This window comes from Thalassophryne amazonica, chromosome 12 (genome assembly GCF_902500255.1).
Source record: "Thalassophryne amazonica chromosome 12, fThaAma1.1, whole genome shotgun sequence".
Taxonomy (NCBI): Eukaryota; Metazoa; Chordata; class Actinopteri; order Batrachoidiformes; family Batrachoididae; genus Thalassophryne; species Thalassophryne amazonica.
This window is the reverse complement of record NC_047114.1, coordinates 16627778-16652997: the sequence shown is the minus strand read 5'-3', so window position 1 is coordinate 16652997 and position 25220 is coordinate 16627778. Positions and strand designations below refer to the sequence as shown.

The window sequence follows — 25220 nt, the reverse complement described above, 5'->3', positions numbered from 1 at the left end:
CAAGCCACCTGCCAAGGCATTTGTCCTTCTCTTTGGTACTGAAGCCAAGCCCACAGGGGAAGCAGCCAAAGCTACAGTTCCTACCCAACCTCTGAAGAAATTCTGTCCATTATGTGACAACAATAAACACTCAATAATTGCTCCAACTTTCAGATTCTTAACACTGCCCATAATTGCACTTGGATTCAAGACAACAACAGATGTTGTTGGTGTGGCAGGAATCATAAGTCTGTCGACTGTTATTTAAAGATGTGCTGCAAGACATACAACAATTGGCACCTCCTCGCTCTTCACAGAATTGGAGAAAAGACCTCCGTCAAACTGACAATGTTGGCCAACTTGAGTCTACGATGTGTCACCTTGTGAGGGAGAAGAAGTTCTCTACATTGCTAAACCACCTCAAGGGCATTGAGTCCTCCTGAAGGTCATCAAGGTGATCCTCAGAAACGGAGATCGAACTCTGGAGACCTTTGCTATTTTGGACGATGATTCAATGCATACTTTGCTCCTCCAGGCTGCTGCTCAATGCCTAGGTCTTCATGGTCAGCCTGAGGATTTGCCCCTTCGGTCAGTGAGACAGGAACTCAAGATGCTTCATGGGGTGGCCGTCTTCTTCATGGTTTCACCAGCAGGTTCCTCCGAACAGCATGTCAACACTATTAACACTTTCACTGCAACAAATCTTGGCTTGGGGGAATTTACCTACCCTATAAAAGCTCTGTGTCAGAATTTCAAGTAGTTATGGTAACTGCCCATTCAACCCTGCAAAGACGTCTTTCCTATCCTGCTCATTGGATCTGACCACACTTATCGAATAACACCAGTAGAGCCAGTGCATGTGGGGCCACCAGGAGCACCAGTGGCAGTTTGAACCTGCCTTGGATGGCCCCTCCAAACACTATCTCCTGGAGCAGCGCTGTCTCTTCACAGCCCACAGAACTCCACCACCAGAGCTTCAACAACACATTGAGAGATTATGGCAACTGGACATTCTTTCATGGGGCAATGAAAAGGCTTGCATGAGATCACGTCAGGATTATGAGGCCCTCAGTTGTCTAGAGCCAAAGACGCATATGGTGGAAGTTGATGGTGTTCAGCTCTATACTACTCCACTCCTGAGGGTAAAGAATTTCTCTTCCCGCTGCGCCCCCAAGACAGTGGTTCTCTCACACCTCAAAAGCATTGAGAGAAGGCTTGCCAAATCACCTGAGATAAACACCGCCTACATCTCAGAAATAAACAGACTGGAGCAAGCTAGTTACACCTACCAGGTGACACATCCCACATGTTTTGTTGGAACACAATGGGAAACCTTGTGCTGTCTTCAACTGCTCTTTCCAATACCAAGACGTTAATGTTAACAAGTTCTTGCTTCCTGGACCAGCCCTGGGACCTTCCCTGTTTCTGTCCTCCTGCGCTTCAGGGAACATACAGTGGCTATCAGTAGTGACATGGTATGGTCCACCAAGTAAGGCTTGTGCCCAAGGATCAGCCACTTCTCCGCTTTCTCTGGCGAGATATTAGACAAGAGGACCAACCTGCAATGTATGAGTGGAGAGTGTTACCATTTGATACAACTAGCAGTTCCTGCTGTGCCATATATGCACTCCAGAAACATTTCCTTGATCACACTGAACCAAGAGATCCTGCCAGGGAAGCTGTGTTGAAATGTCTCTATGTTGATAACTGTGGAGTGTGGCTACAGTGGAGGACGCAACAGCAATAGTGAACCAACTACAGACACTCCATGCCCAAGATGTTTTTGAGCTGAGGCAGTGGGCAAGTAACCACCCTAAAAATATCATCCTCCTATCAGCTGAGGCATGAGCAGATATCATTGAGAAGTGGATCTCCCGTGGCCAGGTAGACCAGCCCTTGGCCTCCACTGGCATTGTCAGGCGGACACCTTGTCCTACAAGACTCACGTTCCCCAACCAAATAAGATCACCATGCACTCTATTTAAAGTGTTAGCCAGTCAGTATGACCCCCCCCCCCCCCCCTCGGATTTCTTGTCCTATACACGAGGGCCAAAGTCCTACTGCGACGTCTGTGGGACAAGAAATGAGAGTGGGATAATCCTGCTCTGCCAGAGTCCTTGCTTCAAGCTTCGAGAAAATGGGAAGATGAGCTGCCTAATCTACAAAGCATCACCCTGCCAAGATGCTACACCAGCCCCAGACTGGATAGCTCTGCAAGCCATCGTTAAATCCATGTGTTTTGCGATGCCTCTGAGCAAGCATATGGCATATAAGCATATGAGTTAAAGGTGGCCTTTCGCATTGTCAGGTCACGGGTAGCTCAAAAGAAGCAACAGTCCAACCCATGACTGGAACTGTGTGCTGATTTAACAGGGGCTCAGATGGCCAAACTCCTTAACACAGAGCTAACCCTTTCCATCCAGCAGACCGTGTTGTGGACTGATTCTACCACTGTCATCAACCTGGTTGCATTCACAATCATGTCGCTTCAAAGTGATTGTGGGCACCAGAGTCCCAAAGATCCAGGATCTTACAGTCTATGCCACCTGGCACTATGCGGAGTCTGTTGTTAATAGAGCAAACGACATCATGCAGAGAAAGCCACTCTCCTCACTAACAAAACCCAGCAGCTGGAGTAGTGGTCCACCTTTCCTGCTCCAGAATTCAACTCGCTGGGCACCAACACTTCCACTTCAAACAGCAGAACCAATTGTAGAATTGAGGAAGCCTACCTTTTTTGCCCTCACAGGTATATGTCCCGTACACCCTGCACCAGGCGCCGCTCAGTTTACTACTTTCGAGGATCTCAAAAGTGCTACTATACAATCCTTACATGGGGTGCCTCGGGATAAGTTAACAGCTGAGGACTATCATCAAGCACAAACATTGCTCTTGCGACAGATCCAGCTTGATTTTCCCCCCACTGAGTTCAATGACCAGAAAGCTGGAAAGCCGATTCCTAAAACCAGCAGCATCCTCATTTGACAAAAGGATAATCTCATTCGGGTAAGAGATCGCCTTTGGCACAGTAATCAGTTCAGTCCAGATACCATTCAGCCCATTGTCCTTGGCGCCCAACATCCCATCACTAAGTTGATCATGCAGGACATTGATGCAACGTTATTCCATTCTGGGCCTGAACGAGTCTTTGCTGAGCTTCGATGCCATTATTGGAGCCCCGTGGGCAAGAGCCCATATGTCACCAGCCTAGCTGCGCTAAATGTCGGAAGTGGTGCAGCAAACCACAGGATGGCTGAGATGGCCGACTTACCTTCCATGAGGTTATGCCTCTACACTCTATCCTTCTATTCCACTGGCGTAGATTGCTTTTGGCTCATACACTGTCAGAATTGGCCGGCGGAGTGAGAAACGCTGGGGAGTGCTCTTCAGATGCATGACTACACGTGCTGTGCATATAGACCTCCTGTCCAGCCTTGACACTGATGCCTTCCTAATGGCTTTAAGGTGTTTCATAACCAGGAGAGGATAGCCTTTCAAACTGCTCTCCGATCAGGGAACCAACTTTAAGTGAACAAGAACTACAAGAAGCCTTTGATGCTCTTCAGCCAGACCTGCAAACACTGCTCACATCCCAACAGATCAACTGGAAGTTCAACCAACTGAATGCTCCCCATTTTGGCAGTGGCTGGGAATGAGAAATCTGTTCCATCAAGCAAACCTTACAGGTCACTCTTGGTGCTCAGCTGGTGACAGAGGAGGTACTGAGAATGCTCCTAATCAAAGTTGAAGGCAGTTTCAATTCTAAACCTTTGGGCTACACATCGACCAACATTGTGGGCCCTGATCCAATAACACCCAGTTCCTTCCTTATTGGCCACCCAGATGCCGCCCTACCACCAGTAGTATATCCAGAGTCAGAACTTCTAGGTCACAGACACTGGTGACATTGTCATCTCCTTGCTGACTACTTTTGGAAGCACTTCATTGAATTCTAACTCCCCAGCCTTTAGACCCGCCAGAAGTAGAGCAGGCAAACCTCCATGTTGATAAGACTGTCATGATCATGGACCATCAGTTACCTCATTTGTTCTGGCCAGTGGGCAAGGTCATCAGTGTCTCAACAGGAATAGATGGTAAAGGGCGATCATCTGATATACAGGTTGACAACCAGACCTACTCCCATCCAGTCAGTAGGCTCATCCAACTCCTATCTGTACCTGACTAACAGATTTGGCAACCTTGCTATTATCAACATGGGCCTTTTCATTTATACTTCAGATTTCCTATGGGACATCTGGGGGAAGCTGTGGAAAAGGCCCCCTCTAGTGGATGTTTGTTTGGGCCTTTCACTCACCATGATTGGGCACTCTCTCTCCTCTACTGTAACGCAACCATTTTGCCGTAGTCTGGAGATCAACAAGGAGCGAACCAGCCATTTTTGTCAACAGTGTGTACAGTACAAGTGAGAGAAAGAATCCATTTGTCTTTCTTGATTCTCATGTCTTTGATGTTGTTTATAAGCTGTCTAGCTTAGCACACGTGTGTTGTGAAGTTAATAGCATGGTAGCAGCCAGTAGCATTAGCAGAGGCTGGTTTCCCTCATGGTTTCAACTGCCAGTGTGTTCAGTAGCTTGTAGATGGCAGTGTTTGAAAATGGCTGCAGGAACACAGAACTGTGTCTGACTTAGTCTTTATCCATTTGTCATCTTTGCTGCCATAGGTTTGCCATATTTCTTATTGCCATCTGTTAAGTATATACACCATTCTCTCAGGGCAGGCAGAGGCCTGGCGTCCAGGGCGGCTGGACCCGTAAAGCAAAATTATTATGATGATGCTATGTGTTATTAATGTGAAAGTACAAAATAATAATTCTAACCATGATTAATGTTACATTGTGTGTGATGTATTTCCACTTTCTGTTCTGTGTGCTGTCCAATCAGAAAGGTTCACACAGTCAGACTACCACATACTGGCTGTGCAGAAGTTAGAGGCGTGTCCTGATGCCATGGAAAGCCTGGGAGCTCCGCCTTTAAAAGTCCACAACATCCATCTGACTGACAGACTAAACCGTATAGATCAGCACAAGGCACAGGTACACACAACAGGGAGCACACCGAGCAGGACCAGACTGCTTCACACGCATGGACATACTAACACGCACACACACACTAACACACACAAAAACACCAATACACAAACACAATACGGCTAGACAAGCTGCTAACTGATGCATTCGCTGCACATCGGTCATTTCAAAACGTCACAGAGTATCACCTTGTTTCTTCTTAAAACTGACTTTAGAATGATTTAAGAGGTTTTACCTTGTCATCTGATGGTTAATAATCCCATTAATCCATTTGATTGCTTTGGGTGAAGAGACTCTGTCTCAGACGAGCTGCTGAGGTCTGAAATGGTACATGCGCAGTGGAGGCAGGGCGGACCATTCGGTCTGCGACACCACTTATGATTAACATCTTTAAATGTCTTTGACAGAGGTTGATGAATAAATTGTGGACCTGCTTCTAAATCCGTCCACAATAAATGTAGAGAAATGATCATTTTCACACCCTTGGAAACAGAGTAACGGCCCCACTGCAGCATCATTTCCTCAGAGACGCTGTTCCAATGCTAGCGAGTGCATATATATATATATATATATATATACATATATATATATATATATATATATATATATATATATATATATATATATATATATATATATATATATATATATATACGAGGTCTGTCCGTAAAGTATCGTACCTTTTTATTTTTTTCAAAAACTATATGGATTTCATTCATATGTTTTTACGTCAGACATGCTTGAACCCTCGTGCGCATGCGTGAGTTTTTCCAAGCCTGTCGGTGACGTCATTCGCCTGTGAGCACGCCTTGTGGAAGGAGTGGTCCCGCCCCCTCGTCGGATTTTCATTGTCTGGAAATGGCGGAATGAAAAGGACTTTTTTTTCCATCAGAATTTTTTAAGAAGCTGTTAGAGACTGGCACCTGGAAACCATTCGAAAAATTTATCTGGCTTTCAGTGAAAATTTTACGGGCTTCACAGAGAATAAGGACTTTAACTACAGGTTTAAGGACCCCTTTAAAGGACGGTCGGTGCGCCGCGCTGCGAGCTGCGACGATGCGGCACAAACCACTGGATCATTTCTAAGCTGATGGCTCTGTGGATACGAGACCGTCGTGTGCTCTTTCTCTGGTTATCACAAGACCTGGACATCAGCCATTTTCCGGCAGATTTCACTTTTAACAAGAGATTTTGTCATGGAAAGCCGGGCGGAGGCTTTGCGCGTCACGACCGATTCGCTGATGAAGCGAGACAAAGGAACACCTCTGTTTCGGCGTGTTAGAGGACAAGTTGGGACAGTCCAGCTCTCCACAAGTTCTTTTATACTCACTCGACTGGTAAGCACTGAAAGCCGAGATAGACATGTCCCAACTTGTCCTCTAACACGTCGAAACGGAGGTGTTCCTTTGTCTCGCTTCATCAGCGAATCGGTCGTGACGCGCGAAGCCTCCGCGCGGCTTTCCATGACAAAATCTCTTGTTAAAAGTGAAATCTGCCGGAAAATGGCTGATGTCCAGGTCTTGTGATAACCAGAGAAAGAGCACACGACGGTCTCGTAACCACAGAGCCATCAGCTTAGAAATGATCCAGTGGTTTGTGCCGCATCGTCGCAGCTCGGAGCGTGGCGCACCGACCGTCCTTTAAAGGGGTCCTTAAACCTGTACTTAAAGTCCTTATTCTCTGTGAAGCCCGTAAAATTTTCACTGAAAGCCAGATACATTTTTCGAATGGTTTCCAGGTGCCAGTCTCTAACAGCTTCTGAAAAAATTCTGATGGAAAAAAAAGTTCTTTTCATTCCGCCATTTCCAGACAATGAAAATCCGACGAGGGGGCGGGACCACTCCTTTCACAAGGCGGGCTCACAGGCGAATGACGTCACCGACAGGCGTGGAAAAACTCACGCATGCGCACGAGGGTTCAAGCGTGTCTGACGTAAAAACATATGAATGAAATCCATATAGTTTTTGAAAAAAATAAAAAGGTACGATACTTTACGGACAGACCTCGTGTGTATATATATATATATATATATATATATATATATATATATATATATATATATATATATATATATATATATATATATATATAAATCGATTTGGATGTGTGATTTGATCTGTGGGAATTAAAATGAGAATTGATTTAAAATCGGCGACTCAATCTTTTCAACCCAGCACTACTACACCCATAAAATTAAAAAGTAAAAGAACATAAGGGGCTTATTATATATTATTTACATACACTGAACAAAAATATAAATGCAACACTTCTGTTTTTGCTCCCATTTTTTCATGAGCTGAACTCAAAGATATAAAACATTTTCATTTCAACATTTATCACTTTATATAAAACATTTTCATTTCAACATTTATCACTTTATAATCTCATTTACTTGTGGTCTTTGAAAAAGGATGCACTTCACTTACACATGGCTGTAATTATATTTTATTCAGTAGAGTCACCTTGGACATGGCTTCATGTTCTTTATTCACTGTTGCAGATAAAGATCCCTGTGTCTGGCTCAAAAACAGGAGGCTACCTGTACACTACTTCACTTAGAGACTGTGACACCAGCAGGTTAGTACAATCTGTTTTCTGCAGATGATGCTGGTAGCATATAACGTGCATGCATCAAGATATCAGTGTGGATTAATTTTCAGTTTGGGACCAAATTAGCACAGTGTGGTTGAAAATACCACATTCACTGTAAATAAGTGCTCAGAGTGTTTACAAAATTCTTTGAAAACAACATAAGATTGAACACATTTTCTTGATCTGTCCATTTGCCCATCTTTAGTGCTAAGCTCTGTCATTTTTCATTACGGCTATACTGATGTTTGACGTTTACTGCGAAATGCATTTCTACATTGTAAGTGGGAAAAGAATCATGGTTCTTTCATGAGCCAGTATCTCTTAGGACAGAAGATACAACTCAAATCAGAAAATGTTAGAACAATATGGGAAATGCAAATAAACAAAAACATAATAACCCACGGTGATTCTTACTTTTACATGGACTTCTATTTCATTGCAGACTGCATGGACTAGAGATTGTATGGATACCGATTTTTGGGGTGCTGAAACAATACCGATGTTAAGAAGTAAAAATTTGATGAAACTTATATATATGCCAATATATGTCTAAAAATGGCAACATTTCCTTATAATAATAATAATAATAATAAATAATTTCTTTTATTTGACATTGTACATACATACAATGAAATTTTCCTTTTATTTAACCCATCCAGATACAGTTAGACACAATCCAACCACTAGGAGCAGTGGGCAGCCAGTGTCTGGTGTATTCAGACAAAGAAATTTGAGTCTTGATGATACAGTATAAACATGAACATTTTTTACAAGCAGCTAGAGCTATAACCAACAACCATTTCTTGTCATGCTGCCGTCACTAGGATTGGCCAACACCATGTTACATTGTTCAGCATTTTCATAAAATAGACTTCTTGTCTATTTTGGCCCCACCTAGCTGGTGGCACTTGTCTCTTGTTGCCGTAAAATGCCCACTTTGGTTCAAAATAAATGACAGCTGTTTACTTAGCCTCTATCTCTTGTAGCTAATGTGACCAAAGGGTGACAGGGGTCCCAGCCGTGTTTGACAGCATTATAAACATCATAGGAAGACAATCTGTTGAACAAACTATACAATGACACAATTTCCAACAGCGAATGTGTTTTTGTGCGGTGTTTACTCTGTAAAATAACACAGATACCGATACTGTACTGAAAGGCTCATATCGATCGATATTACAGGTCAACCGATAAATTGGTCTGGTTCTAGTATGAACCCAAGATATTTCATGTTTTGTGTGGTCAATTTAATTTAGTTTCTTAATATACATCCCCTCATGCGTTTAAGGCCTGCAACACATTCTAAAAAAGTTAGGATGGGGCAGTTTATTCTAAATATAACGATTATCAATTTTACAGTTTTCTTGAAACACATGAACTGAATATGTGTTGTAGACTTCTTTTGTATGTCCCACTATAGTATTTAAATGAACACATAAAAGAAAAATGCCAAAGTAAATGGACTGCATTTATATAGCGCTTTTCCATCTGCATCAGGAGCTCAAAGCGTGTTACAGTTATGTGTTATGTGTCGGACGCAGCCCGGAGAACCGACCAGCGTTTGAAGGACCCAGTATAAAATAAGCAGAGCACGGTACAAAGGATAACAGAGTTTAATGAACATAACAGTGCTGTGAAAAAATATAAAAGTGCGCGGTCTGGCGTGGTGGTTTTGCGGTGCGCTCCCAGCAGCGCCAACAGTCCGGAGCCAGAACCAACCCGGACCCAAGGACCCCGGCGACACCCCCCAGGTGGCCGCGACAAACCGAGTCTGTGAAAGAAGGAATCATTATGTGAGTCCACACTCAACACACAGAGAGAACGCTCAAAGGTGCACAAACAGCAAACACTTCCTGGCTTAATTACTAATCAGCTTCCCACCCTGCAGGCATGGAACACCCAGTTCACAAAACTCCACTGCAGTGGAAGCTGATTACACGACCAACATACAGCTCAATATAATAAGGTGTGAGGGACACCACATTTACTGACTGAATAAATGTTAGTCACAAAATCTAACGTACCTCAGGAAGGAAAACCAAAAGACAGACAAAAGCCAGCCAGGCACGCCAGCCACAACAGTTATGCCTCACATTCACCCACTCTCACAGACACACTCACACACCCATGTTAGGGTGCTGCCATGCAAAGCTCTCACTACACACCAGGAGCAACTTGGGAATTAAGGACCTTGCCCAAGGGCTCTTAGTGATTTTCCAGTCAGCAGGCAGGAGATGTGGGAGACAGGGTTGATCCAAAGTGATCTTGGAAGGTGAAGACGGACTGCCACAGGATTAATTATCCGGTCTACTACAAAGGTTCCCAGAAACCATGGAGCCAGTTTGCGGGACTTTGCTTGCAGCAGGATGTCAGTGGAAGATAGCCACACCTCCTCGCCGGGACGGTAGAGTGGGGCCAGGGTCTGATGGCATCTGCCTGGTGGCAAACCCATTCTCTGGATCCCAATAATGCAGAACGAGTGGCGGCCCAGACCCTGCCTGGACAGAGGGCAGGGCCAATTACTCTTCTTGGTCTGGGAACAGCGGTGGTTGTTAGCCCAAGGATCACTTGAAAGGGGTTATGGTCACTCCACGCCACAGGGTCCTTGGCGGTGGTGCAGAGGAGGGCAGCTCCAAGTCCTGGTTGACCTGTTTTGCCTGGCCATTGGACTGGGGGTAGAACCCAGAAGACAGACTGACCATGGCCCCCAAGGCTGAACAGAATGCCTTCCAGACTTGGGTATATATACTGGGGGTCACAATCTAACACAGTGTCCAACGGGATATCATGCAGATGGAAGACATGGTGGGCTAGGAGGTCAGCTGTTTCTCGGGCAGTAGGCAGCTTGGAAAGGGGGGCAAAGTCTGTCGCCTTGGAGAACTGGTCCACAATGGTGAGGATCACCGCATACCCATAGGATGGTAGCAGCCCATTGACAAAGTCCAATCCAGTGTGAGACCAAGGACAAGATGGAACTGGGAGATGACAGAGGAGACCATTGGGGGTTGATGACAAGATTTGCTTCGGGCACAAACAGACCAGGACAACACAAATCCCTGCATTCCGCAGCCATGGAGGGCCACCAAAAATGTCTCCTGACAGTGTTTAAAGTTCGGTTGATTCCCGGATGACAGGTGAGTTTTGATGAATGACAGAATTGTAATACTTGAGAGACCATGGGAGGAGGGAAGAGCCGACCTGGGGGTCCCACACCTGGGCCCAGATGTTGTCCCTGAATGTCCAGGATACGCTGCTTGATTTCCCAGGTGAGGTTCCCCACGATGATGGATGTTGCTAGGATGTTGTCTGGGGTTCTGAGATCTGGATCGATAGAGAACTGTCGGGAAAGGGTGTCCGGTTTGGTGTTTTTGGATCCTGGTCTGTAAGTGATAATTGACCTCACCTGGGGACAGGCAGCATTGAAAAAAACATACAAGGGTGCAAATGTTTATCAATCCTGCTCTGCAAAAAGACCCCCCCCCCCCCCCCCCCGATCCCGCTATTGGAGGCATCAACCTCCACAGTAATCTGATGACCAGGATCTGGCTGAATGAGTATAGGAGTGGAGGTGAACAGTTGTTTAAGGTGCATAAAGGCCTAGGCAGCGACAGGTGTCCAAATAAAGGGTGTTTTAGGAGATGTGAGGGCTGGGAGTGGTGAGGCTACCTGACTGTTGTTATGTATGAATTTGCGGTAAAAATTTGCGAACCCAAGAAAATTGTTTGAAATTGGCGGGAGCCGGCCATTTGGCTATGGCACGTATTTTCTCTGGTCCATTTGTATCTGTCCATGAGCAGTAATGAACCTAAGAATAGATGGGAGATGAAAGACACATTTTTCTGCCATAACGAACAGCCGTTTCTCCCACAGCCACCGGTGAACCTGACAAATGTGTCTGGTGTTCCTCTAAGTTCTTTGAGAAAATTACTATAACATAGTGATAGACAACTACAAAGTGGTCCAGAAAATCACGCAGTACATCATAAACAAAGGCCTGGAAGGTCTTAAGAGCATTGGTAAGCCCAAAGGGCATTACTAGATATTCAAAATGACCCAGAGGGGTCTTAATGGGCAGCACGGTGAATTAGTGATTAGCACTGTTACCTCACGGCAAGAAGGTCATGGGATTGATTTCCACCTTTGTGTGGAGTTTGCACATTCTCCCATGTTTGTGTGGGTTCCTTCATGGTGCTCTGGCTTCCTCCCACATCTAAAGACATGCAAGTTAGGTGAATTGGAAACTTTATGTAGCATCCTTACCACCACTCTATAATACTCATTCTTCGGAATGGGAGGGTGCTTTGGGTCTATTGTCCAATTAAGTGTATTAGGCTCTTCCTGACATGCGGTATGGAATGCTGTCCTGCTAAATGAACTTTAATTCAGAGAGGAAGTGTTTGTTGCAAACATATAAATTCCTTTATTTAATTTCATAACACCAAAACAAACAGTTTCAAATCCCCACATTTGCTAAAATGCAAACACATCACAATAATAAAAGCAAATCCACCCTGACTGATTCCCAACTCTAAAAATCACATCCTCAACATTTTCGACTCCCCTTGAATGCACAACAACCTGGACCCACGCACACACACACATTCACACAGTCCAGTCTTATCACGCCATCCAGGCGAGAGGAACTGATGAAAACAAAAATAACTTGCCAAGCACGCCAGTCCCCGACCTGCCGTACAGAACCCACCAATTATCCATTTTGAGTGAGTTGATATATCTTTGGCCACCAGGCGATGCATGAATACGTCATGACGAACCTCGCTACTGCAGCAAACCTCAGCACAGAACACAGAAATACTGTGTAGATGGTAAAAATACAACCTCGACCAGCGTGTGGAAGCAGGCTAGCTGGTTGACGTCTTGGATTCTGCCGTATCTCTCCTCAACCCATCTCGGTGGTGTCTCTGCCGCTCCAGGCACACCTGCACCTCCAGCTGCTCTGAATGAGTCTGTCTCCCCGCTCGAGGTCGTCTCACCATCTGGCATTCCTACCCACTCTCAGCCATGGTGACTCAGCGTCTCCTCCATCTGTTCGCCCACCAACGGCGTGGCGACCACTGCCAAGTTCATGTCTGGGCTAAGCGTTCTCTATGTCACGTCAGAACTGCTGTCAGTCCGCTCAGTCTCCCGAGCGAGAGAGTGAAAGAATTCTGTCCTTGACGGACCCTCCCCTGTTGAAATGCCTCAATTCCCCTTCCGCTTCTTTATCTTCAGTCAGTGCTAAGCACTGAAATCCTGCATCACTCATACACTCCACCAATCACTCCATGCCGCATGCCCTCAAACCAGCCAATCAAAACCTGCCAGCTGGTACACGTGCATGCAACTCATTTCACAGTGACTTTCCTGATCCCAGTCTTCCAATCAGACAGTATTGCTGATAGCAGAAACACCATTAACCCGGTGCAACATCTTACCTTAATGCAAATATACAATTTACGTCAAACACAAAAACATACACACATTTCTTTTCTTCCTAACTCTGGTTTTCCACCAAGCTACATCCTCCCCTTGCTGAAAAAGTTCTTGTCCCCATCAACCTACCGGGTAACACAACTAAAATAATGCGGTTATCCCAAGTTTTCCCCACCGCATTGCTGGCATAATGGGTGACACCACAAGGTTTCACAGGGATGTTTTCGGGAGTCCCGATAGGTTCCGCTTCCGACCCACACTCCCTGGCTGAGAACAGTCACTGACTGATCCGATGGCTTCCCCAGCTCCTCATAACCCAAATGAACTACGGGACGAATGGCCCTCCTGGAACGCGTCAGCCCAGCTTCCGCCTCCACTTTGGAAGGTGAGTCTAAACTGGCTTTCCCTCCACCCTCTTCGGGAATAATCTGGGAAGACACCTCTGAATCTCCACTAGAGCCTACTGTTGGTTCAACCAGATCAGAAACCATAATACCTGAATCAGGAACCTCCATAAGATCTAGCGAATTATTAGGCTGAGATAATCGTATGAGAAAATCCGGGTGGGTCACCACTCGGTCCCAATCCTCAGCCAATGCTCTAGGCCTGGATACCGCCTCATACTTGGAATCAGAGAACAGGTCCTCTCCATCCATAGCCACCTTCCCTGGACCGTTTCTCCGAGGTTGTGGCACTCGAGTGACTACCCCTTGTGAGCACTCTCCTTCCCCATCATCCGCTGGCAGTCTCACAAGGTAACCAATCGATAGCAGTTGATTGTGATAGACCATCTTCTCTATCCCCAAACCTTTCTCTGGTTTGATCTTATACACCAGTAAATTGGGCAACTTCTCCACGATCCAGTACGGCCATGGTTTCCATTTACCCTTTAACTTATGCCGTCCTGTAACCCCAATGTTCCTCAATAATACCCGATCACCTTTATCCAAAACTTGCTCTCAGACACGCTGATCATAGACTCTTTTGTTACGCTGATGATTCTGATTGGCTGCCTTGGTAGCCAACTTGTACTCGCTCTCAAGATCATGCTTTAACTGACCGGCATACTGCTGAAATGACACAGATTTTGAGCTTTCATCTAACACAAAAAAACGATGTCAGTCGGCAAACGAGCTTCCCTACCAAACATGAACAAGTACGGCGAGTAACCAGTTGCTTTGTTTTGGGTGCAGTTGTAAGCATGCACTAACTGACTGATCTTTTGACTCCATTTCCTCCGATACCTAGGTTCCAAAGTTCCCAACATTGATAACAGCGTAGGCTTGAATCTCTCAGGTTGTCGATCTCCCTGTGGATGGTACGGACAGGTTCGAGACTGACTGACGCCAAGCATTCTCAGCAGGTCCTTGATCAACTTACTGTCAAAATCTCTCCCTTGATCTGAATGTATGTACGCAGGGAGTCCGTAACGCATAAAATATCTCTCACACAGGCTTTTTGCCACGGTAGCTGCTGTCTGATCCTTCAAGGGGAAAGCTCACACTTACTGAGTAAAATGAGCCGTCACAACTAAGATGTTAGCATAACTTTCATGGTCAAGGGACAGGAAATCAATACAGACAAGGTCTAACCAGCCTTGACTGAGCCTTACAAGTACCACATCAACCACAATTCCTCACATACTGCTCCACTCTGCTCCCATCTTAGACCAATAAAATCTGTCTCTAATGAGTAGTCTGGCCTTCTCCAATGTCCAGACTCGTCATGCAAAGATTTCAAAAGCATAGGGACATATTCCTTGTGGCATACCAACTGACATGTTTCAGCTTCAGCAGATCTTTGGACATTCCTAAACACAGATTATCTTTGATCACCAATTTACCTGCCTCTCTATTCAACAACATAGCATTACTATTTTCCCCCAGGCGAAAATGCTGGTCCCCCACCAAGAGACCCAGGGTCAGACTGGGAACAAATTTCGGCCCTGGCATTTTTCCTCTGGACCAGCCCACTATTGGCCCGACGAATCCACCCCCAAACACGCACACCCACCCGTCCATACCGAACCCCCAATGAACAAATACTATACACCTAAACACCATGAACACACACCTAAACACACACTTTCACTGTCATTTCACCTTGATCATAGTACAAAACGGAAGCAAAGCACACAAGCAGAAAAAAAGCTTTTGTGTCTCCAAAGTGTGTGTGTGTGTGAGAGAGAGAGAGAGAGAGAGAGAGAGAGAGAGAGAGAGAGGTGTGTGTGTGTGTGTGTGTGTGTGTGTGTGTGTGTGTGTGTGTGTGTGTGTGTGTGTGTGTGTGTGTGTGTGTGTGTGTGTGTGTGTGTGTGTGTGTGTGTGTGTGTGTGTGTGAGAGTGAGAGAGAGAGAGAGGTAATGTGTGTGTGATAATGTGTGTGTGAGAGAGAGAGAGAGAGAGGTAATGTGTGTGTGTGTGTGTGTGTGTGTGTGTGTGTGTGTGTGTGTGTGTGTGTGTGTGTGTGTGTGTGTGTGTGTGTGAGAGAGAGAGAGAAAGGTAATGTGTGTGTGTGTGTGTGTGTGTGTGTGTGTGTGTGTGTGTGTGTGTGTGTGTGTGTGTGTGTGTGTGTGTGTGTGTGTGTGTGTGAGAGAGAGAGAGAGAGAGAGAGAGAGAGAGACAGACATAGACATCAATTGGCTTTGACCCTGGACTAACCTCTCCAGTAAAGTTGTCCTCATTTTCGCCCGTTGAAGTTGCATTTTCGTCCGTTGTAGTAGGGACATCGGGAGCACTAGCAGCAACGCTAGAAGTAGTATTGGCCATTGCAAACAAATTATCTATTTTAAAACACCCGGAAGCCTCAGCTTGTAGAGCTTTCTGCTTTTTGTCACGAATCTTCTCCGCTCCCCCCTTCCTCTTTTTGCCACCTCTTTCCATGATTTATCTAGTGTAAATATATGCGCGACATGCATCCGTGTTCCCATGGACCTGAGCCACTCATCACATCAGCAGGGTTGCCAGATGTGACTGACTGATGATTTCCAGCCCAAAGAAATGCTCAAAAACCGCCTGGATGCACTAAATCTCGCCCAATTTGAACAAAAGTCTCTTGATCTCTATGGCCATAAATCTACAGAAAAACATTTTTTACCCGCAGACGGCCATCCTAAATGGCCCAATTGGGAAACTGCCCAATCTGGCAACACTGCACATCATACGGAAAACGACAGCCTTTAGATGCATACCCCCATGCACCGCAACACATTTTTTTCAAAATCTTCGGACATAAATCTGCCAAATACAAGAGGAACATCGTAGTTTTGCTTAAACAAAGTAATATTTATTAGAATTTAGTTTGTTGCAAGGATTTTACAGTTTAAAAAAAGAAAAAGAAAATTACACCATATTCCAACCGTCACAAAGATGTTTACTACAAGTAAAGGGTATATAAACTGCACGTACCTCCCTATCAATTAATAGTAAAAGTTAAACCTCAGTAACGTTTTTTTGAGTCGTCACTACTACTCACAGTTACAAAGTAGAGAATGGGGCCGGTGGGTAGAGAACGGAGCCGGTGTGAACTTGGGAGGGCCGGCCCACGCACGTCTAAACGTGCAGCGGCCCACTGGGCAAATGCCCAAAATCACAGATTACCAGTCCGAGCCAGAAGAGACCGTTTGATGGGGGCTATGGTCGGATCCTTATTCTGAGCCTGCCTGAACTCAGTAGGGCTGAGTTGGATCAAGCAACTTGAATCAAGGTGAACCGGATGGGCAAAACACTCTGGGACTGCCTCTTGTGAGAACCCCAAGCATTCCACCATAAGAATAGTATCTTGCGCTCCCCTCGTCAAGTGAATTTGCTTGCATAATGGTTTAACACTTTCTGGTCGCACACTCTGCCATTCCCCCTCATCATGACAAAGAGGATTCTGAGATAATGCATCAGCATCAGTATTATTAGCCCCAGGTCTATATTACAAAGTAAATTTATAGGTGGCAAGAGCTGAAACCAAAGATGCCCAGTTGCATTCAGCTTAGCAGTAGTCAGGACACATGTAAGGGGGTATTGTCAGGTTATTGTCAGTTCTAACAGTAAACCGTGCTCCATACAGATAGTCATGAAATTTATCCACTACTGCCCATTTAAGAGCCAAAAACTCCAACTGATGCACAGGATAGTTCTGTTCTGACACACTAAGCTTCCGGCTAGCAAAGGCTACTGGTGTTATACCTTCAGTGTTCTTGATTGAGAACAGCCCCCAACCCACACAGACAGGTCCATTAGTCAGACAGTGAATAATAGTCTGGATCCCACCTATCTCCAAAAGGCTCATGGACTTTATCATAAGTCTTCGCCACCAAGGGAACAGTCCTCCTCCTCCGGTGAGTGGGCGAATATCCCTTGTGCAGATTGGTTAAGGGTTGAACCAGAATAGAATAGTTCTTTATAAACCGACGATAATACCCACAGTATCCCAGAAAAGACTGCAAGGAGGGGAGGTCAATGGGCTGCGTCCACCAAGTCACCGCTTCCATCTTAGCTGGGTCTGTGGCTATACCCTGTGATGACACAATATGTCCAACATAAGTCACTTTGGAACAGCAGAACTGACACTTATCCAAGGACGACTTCAGTCCGGCTTCTTCCACATGACTGAAAACCTTAAGCAACCTTTTTCATGTTCCTCCAAGGTAGCACCAAACACAGTCAAATCATCCAAGTACACTATCACCTCCAGCATATGCATATCCCCGACAGCCTTCTTCATCAGCTGTTGGAATGTTGCCAGGGCACCTATTATACCCTGCAGCATACACTCAAACTGGTAAAATCCCAAAGGGCATATGAAAGCTATCTTGTCCTTGTCCTCCTCTGCCATAGGGATCTGATAATAACCGCTTCGCAAATCTAACACCGAGAACCACTTACTGCCAGATAAACAATCCAGGGCATCCTCAGTGCGTAGTACGTTATACTGGTCTGGGATAGTTCAGAAATTTAAGGTCCAATAATCCACAGACATATGCAATTGTCCATTCTTCTTCCATGCATGCATACATGCATGCAGATGAGCAATCACCGTCCCCGTGGGAATAGCAATCTGCTTTAAGGACTCATTACGCAAAAGCACTTAAAATCGATTCTTATCAAGCAACTTTGAAAACAACACGCTGGGCTGGACCAAAACACTAGCAGGAAGGGCAACTGACATGGCATGTTCCGTAATCAATATACTATCTCCCACCTGTAAGTTCTCTTTAACTTGGCATATTGCCACCTGCTCTGCCCTAGCAGAAATCATCAGAGGACCAGGCCCCGTCCATTTGACTTCTGCCACTGGCAGCCGTTGATCTGGTGACACCAAAAAAATCAGGGACCACCACACTCTCTTGATCCTGCACCTGCACTCGAGCAGCCTGACAGTACTTCACCCCTAGAGGCGAAGGACACGACTGAATGGATTGCACCCCTTGGACATTAGTGCCCAGCAAAACTGGTACTGAGTCAGAACTACCAGGATCCGGACATACCAGTGCCAAAATGGATGCCGACTTGGTTTTCCTAGCCCTTGCATGTCTAGGCAACTCAAGGTCCACCTAAATATAACCTTTGTATGAGTAACTACTCCCTGATTCACTAAGTCCCCATATCACTAAACCAGTCAAAGGATGCAGCGGAATATGAGACAAGTGTTCAGCATGCCAACTGTCTAAGATGATCGTAACCTGAGAATCACTGTCCACCAAGGCAGTATAGGGGTTTCCTTTGATTCTGATCGATACAATAGATGGTGGTCCAACAAGTCCCTTAGGCAACCTACTCACGTGCATCTGCACAACACTCCTCTTAACCCTAGCTTGAATGGTCTTAGCTCTAGGATTGCGGTCAGATGTCAAGTTGACCTTTTGCTTCCATCGCGCTTGTAACAACTTTTGTACCACCTGAGCATAATTCTCTCGGGCAACACACAAGGCCATATGCCCATCCTCACCACACCGGTAACAAAAAAATCTCTAGACTCTCTTTGGACCAAAGTTCTAGGTGACACCAACTTAGACTTTGCCTCCCTCAACTGGGACGCCTCAACAGGCCTATACTGGGGGGTAATTCCCATGACGGAAACTCGGTTTTGAGGCTTCGCCACTTCTTTCCTTAATGCTTATACCCTTGAGGGGTCAGAACTCTCCACCGGCATAGACACGGGGGCTGGAACACTAGCAACAGCAGACCTAGGTGTGACGGCAGCTACCATAAGCTCCCTCACTCTGCTCTTAACATCCTGTATCTCTGCCTGCAAGCCTCACACCTCCAGGTCTGCTGTAACCAAAGCATTCCTCACATATCCCCACTCCCAGGTTGTAGTCAATGACGAACCGCCTCGTGCTCCTCTTCACACAGAATTTTATTCAATGGCTGCAAAAAAGTAGGAGGATTATCCCTACACTCTCGCAACCTGAGATAAACCAGCATCATATTGGCTTGAGTGGCACCCTTAATAAGCTGATCCAGACGTGCATTGTCTGCTGCTGTTACCTGTAGACCACCTTTCTGTACCATCCTATTAAGAGCTTGCTCTAGATGCCTCAAACATTTGGTGAGTTTTTCACTTGGATGTTGATACAATGGTCTAAATGCAAAATAAAGTTTCTCTCCCGTATCAGGAGTACCAAATGTGGTTTGGTTGTCCATTCGGCTGCCCCCGTTTTTTGTTTGGGGTCGCCCTTCCTGACGCAACTCCAGTGTTACCTGGGGAAACACACACAGCCGCTGGTGTTCTAAAGAGGTCTCCCATCCAAGTACTAACCAGGTCCCGCACTGCTTAGCTTCTGAGATCTGACGGGATCAGGCTTACACAGAGCAGATCGGCAAGTATATTTAAATATTCCAGAGCGGTAGTATCTGGACTATTAAACCAAACAGCATGCAACATCTCCAAAGCGGGACCTTTCACACGTTCCATTATCCTCATTGTCTTCTCTTGTTCTGGACAATCACATTCCTCAGTCATTAGCCTGGCTTGTTCAGTCCAGGGAAGGTGATAGTCTAGTGGTTAAGCATTGGGCTTGAGACACTAAGACAGGTGTTCAGTGTACCAACTGTCTAAGATGATCGGAACCTGAGTTCACAAAATCACTAAGGGCCCTTGGGCAAGGTCCTTAATCCCCTAGTTGCTCCCGGTGTGTAGTGAGCACCTTGAATGGCAGCACCCTGACATCGGGGTGAATGTGAGGCATTATTGTAAAGTGCTTTGAGCATCTGGTACAGATGGAAAAGCACTATATAAATGCAGTTCATTTAATCCCGATTTCTAATTGCTCCTCCCCCGCTGGAGTAGATAAAATTCCAGAGAATGTTCGCAATCGCCTGTACAACCTAGCTTCACTACTTTGGGGCAGATTAGCCATCTGCAAAATATCCCCAACTGCTCTTATAATGCCTTTGGGTGTAATGGCTGAGAATGTGTACTGGGGTCTGACTTTACACTACCTTCACTGACAAGAGGATGCAATTCGCACTCCCCTTCAGTAGGTCCAACAACTCGCCACAGCCAGTCGAACCCTTCGGGCAACAAACTTTTGTGCTGACCTTCTCCCGACACTCACATAGCACCACTAAGCTTTGGGCCTGCAGATCATACATCCTCCCTCATACTCGGACTTGCCCAAATGCTTTCACAGATTGCAGGGTTTTCTTCAATAAAACCCACTTCTGTTTCCAAAGGAACATCCTTAACTCGAATTGCATTATAGAACATATAGAACTGCATGTCCTCATTGTGGTTACCGGATGTAATGATATGAAGTGGAACAGTGCAGTGGGTGATGGAGGTGAGTGGAAAATCATCTAATGCCTGAAACACTAGAGGGCTGGCCAATTCTCTACGTGGATATTGAGTTTATCAGCAATGTTTCAGTCAATGAACCTGGCCTCCGCCCTGGAGTTGATCAAGGTGGAGGTAGAAAAATGGTTCTGATTGAACTGAAGGGTTGCCAGGATTTGAGTCTTTGATGGAGAACAACCCATAGTACACTTTCCACTCACCATCCACCCAGACACAGTCGGTGAGTGACCTCTTTTGGCCGTTGGATATGCCCCTTAAGGCCACAGTAAATACACTCCCCAGCCTGTAGGCAGCACACTATCTCCTCAGGAGAGACCAGAACCTGCTGATCTGCATAGGCCTATTGACAGGACGCCACAGCACTGGGAAGTGCTGGCATGGTGGAGAGAGAGGCGACCTTTGGGGATTGACAGAGGGAGGACCAAGATGGCTTACCGTTTTGGCCCGCTGCCTATTTCGCTATTGCAACAGGTTATCAAGGCGGATGCACAGTACAGTTAATTCATCCAGCAACTGTGGTTCATCCCTTGCTGCCTGCTAATCCCACAATCTCTCCGAGAGGCCAGGTCTACAGGCCGAACGAAGGGCGTAGTATCACAGCTGGCTTCTGCAGCATGAATGCGGAAGTCGACTGAGTACTCAGCCACACTCTGCGTACATTGGCTAATCCAAAGCAGCCGCTCAGATGCCATCTGTCCCCCAATTGGGTGATCGAACACATTACACAACTCACTGCATAAGTTATCATATGAGGATTGGGGACTGGCACTTCCCTAGAGTGGTAATCCGTCCCAGTGTCTCCCCCAGAGTAAATTTATGAGGTAAGCTACTTTATTGTACTCTGTGTTCAATTTTGAGGGCCGTTTGGGAAACAACTATGGAGCATTGCAGTAGAAGGAGAACAGATGGCAAATCTGCCCGAAAAAGGTTCAGGATCACAAACTATTGATTCGGATGGTGGTGTAACTGATGAGCTCATGGTGGCTGTTTGTGGGGTGCTGGATGTGCTGCTGGTGCTCGGTGTGGGAAGAACCTTGGCTAACTGTTCTGTGAGTGTAGCAAGTTGTGTGTATAATTGGTTTACCTGGATGGAAAGTTGTTGGTTACCATCATGGAGTTCAGCAATCTGCTACTGATGTTGATTAAACAATCCTCCCTGGGAAGAGAGCACATGGTGGATGGATCCTGCCTTAGCTGAGGCCATGTTTGGTCAGATGTTTCTGTTGCGACACACCAGGAACTGGAGACACACTCAAATGCAAATGAGGTGGAGACCAGGAGCTGAAGTCACTGGAGCATGGGCCACAGGTGCAGGTTGCCAGGTGAGCCAGTGGAGCACGTGGCGACTACGGACTGCAATAGACACAATGATGAGCACACAGAGTAATCCAAGAAAAACCATGAGGAGAATGAGCTAAGACGACGAGGATACAATAGGGAGGCCAGGTTACTACTTCCATTGACAAAAAGATCTGGCGGCATCCTCCAGTTAAGCCCAGGCTTAAATAGGACGCCACTGATTAATGCAGCTGCGCCGCAGCCACAAGTGTAGTCAATCAGCTCCACTGGCAGAGAAACACAGAAGGGAGGGAGAGACGAACACAGAACCCAGACCAACTCCCCAGACCACAACACTGATTTCATGATGTTCATATTTGTAAAATCATTTGGAAAAATCTCTGATGAGATGCCACAGCGAATATTAACTGTCACGTTTTCACATCCTGATCCGGGCTGATGGATAAATGTAACGTACCGCTGCTCATCCACACCGCAGTGAATGAGAGGCACCGTTACAGATTTTACCATGAACTCTGCCTGGTGTTGAAACTATAAAAAGTGGATGGAAACATTGTTCTGCTGCAGGGAGACAATTTAATGTTTATCGGGAATAAATTCAAAAGGACCAAATGGCAAGCCAGCGTTTTTTAAAACATCATTTATATGGAAAAGCGAACCCCCCGGTAAGTCTTTGATCTTGTTATATCATGTTTTGAAGGAATTTGTTGCCAGTTGGCATCTTTCAAATTATTTCACTCAAATCAAAATTTGTCTTAGGGATGGATTTACTTCAAATTGTCTCCATGCAAACTCGATATGTTAGCCTGCTAAATCTGCATTTTAAGGATTCTTCATGGGTGTGAAATATTCATGTGGAGGAAAATATGCTAAATATTTAACATGCAAATTTTTTTATTAAATATGTTTGTGTGAAATATGTATGTGCGTTGTTTTGCGCAACATGTAAATGGTCAGTATACCAGAAATTCTGACACAGTGTTATTGCGTTTCCTATTTATAGTGATTTTAAGTGAATAAGAATTCAATTAAAAACCAAATCAGTGTTTCTGAAAACTAAAAGTTAAATCTTAAGGAACAGTCAGTGCAGCTTTACTTGTATCACATTTTGTTCATGTTAAAACACTATCAGTTGTTTATAAAAGTACAAATTGCTGAAGTCAAATGTTTAGATAAATGTAGAGCTAGAACAGTAACAGTTCACTGCAAATATGTAGTTTTATGAAATAGTAATAAAACCATATTTTAATGCATGTGACAGACTCTGTATTCTAGTTCTGCCATCTTGCCCAATGTGGGAAAATATGCTTTTATGACTAAAATTAGCAAGAAAATGGGGCTGAGAAATAGCTCTCATTTAACTTAACTGCACCAAATTGCATGTAATATTTAAAAAAAAATTCTGGGAGAGGTTCCCCAGAGCCCCACTAGCTGCGACAGCCCAGATGTCATTAAAAAATAAAACATTCCGTTTATTTTTTCAGGAACCACTCAACATCACCGTTGCCATAAAATAAGACATTTTCAGTTTTCTAGTCACACAAGCTTCATCACCAAGAACAACCATATTTGTTGTTAATGTTGTTTCCTCATGATGTCACTGGGAACTTCCTGAAGTTACTCCAGATGTGTTTCTTCCTACAGATGGTGTCTTCAGCATGCAGTTCTGCAGCTCAGGGAGGGAAGGATCATTGACCTCATGAAGCATCAGACAGCAGAGCAGACAGACGAGCTGGACACTGAACACACAAATCCATATCAATACTGAGTACAAAAGTCAGTCCTTTGACAATGGAAACACGATGTGTTGGTTCAGATTTATTACACTGAACAAAAATATACGAGGTCTGTTAGAAAAATGTCTGACCTTTTTATTTTATGCAAAAAATATATGGATTTGATTCATATGTTTTTACGTCAGCCAAGCTTGAACCTTCATGCGCATGTGTGAGTTTTTTCACGCCTGTCGGTTGCGTCATTCGCCTGTGGACACGCTTTGAGTGAGCACTGCTCCACCCCTCTCGTCGTTTTTTCATTGCGAGGAAATGGCGGAATGATTTGGGCTTTGTTCCATCAGAATTTTTTCAGAAACTGTTAGAGACAGGCAGCTGGAAACCATTCGGAAAATTCAGATGGCTCTCGGCGAAAAATTTATGGGCTTCACAGAGATTAAGGAGTGTTACTACCGCTTTAAGGACGGCCCACAATGGCGCGTCGTGACGCGCGAAGCCTCCGCGCGGCTTTCCATGACAAAATCTCTTGTTAACAGTGAAATCTGCCAGAAAATGGCTGATGTCCAGCTCTTGTGATACCAGATAAATTGCACACGACGGTCCCAGCTCCACACAGCCATCTGTTTAGAAATGATCTGGTGGTTTCTGCCTGTCGATCGCGGCTTGGAGCGCGGCGCGCCGTGAGCCACTGTGGGCCGTCCTTAAACCGGTAGTAACACTCCTTAATCTCTGTGAAGCCCATAAAATTTTCACCGAACGCCATCTGAATTTTCCGAATGGTTTCCAGCTGCCTGTCTCTAACAGTTTCTGAAAAAATTCTGATGGAACAAAGCCCAAGTCATTCCGCCATTTCCTCGCAATGAAACAACGACGAGAGGGGTGGACCAGTGCTCACTCAAAGCCTGCCCACAGGCGAATGACGCAACCGACAGGCGTGAAAAAACTCACGCATGCGCACGAAGGTTCAAGCTTGGCTGACGTAAAAACATATGAATCAAATCCATATATTTTTTGCATAAAATAAAAAGGTCGGATACTTTTCTAACAGACCTCGTAAATGCAACACTTTTGTTTTTGCTCCCATTTTTCATGAGCTGAAGTCAAAGAAAGATCTAAAGTGTTTTCTATATATACAAAAGACCTATTTCTCTCAAATTTTGTTCTGTCAAAATCTGTGTTAGTGAGCACTTCTCCTTTACTGAGATAATCCATCCCACCTCACAGGTGTGGCATATCAAGATATTGATGAGACAGCCAGCCAGAACCCAGACCTGAATCTGATTGAACATCTTTGGACAGTGTGTGTGTGTGTGTGTGTGTGTGTGTGTGTGTGTGTGTGTGTGTGTGTG

General features: G+C 45.3%; 1 protein-coding gene across 2 annotated transcripts in view; it reads left to right on the top strand.

Annotated features, from left to right (window-relative positions):
• LOC117521820 (cytochrome c oxidase assembly factor 1 homolog) overlaps positions 1–23913 on the top strand; it is a 44979-nt gene extending 21066 nt beyond the window's left edge. For both annotated transcript variants that reach the window (XM_034183168.1, XM_034183169.1), the window contains exons 3-5: positions 4881–5032; positions 7527–7603; positions 23783–23913. In XM_034183168.1, the coding sequence (XP_034039059.1) occupies positions 4881–5032; positions 7527–7603; positions 23783–23906 (353 nt within the window). In that variant the 3' untranslated portion in view covers positions 23907–23913. The remainder of the gene's footprint in view (positions 1–4880; positions 5033–7526; positions 7604–23782) is intronic.
• Positions 23914–25220: the final 1307 nt, after the last annotated feature.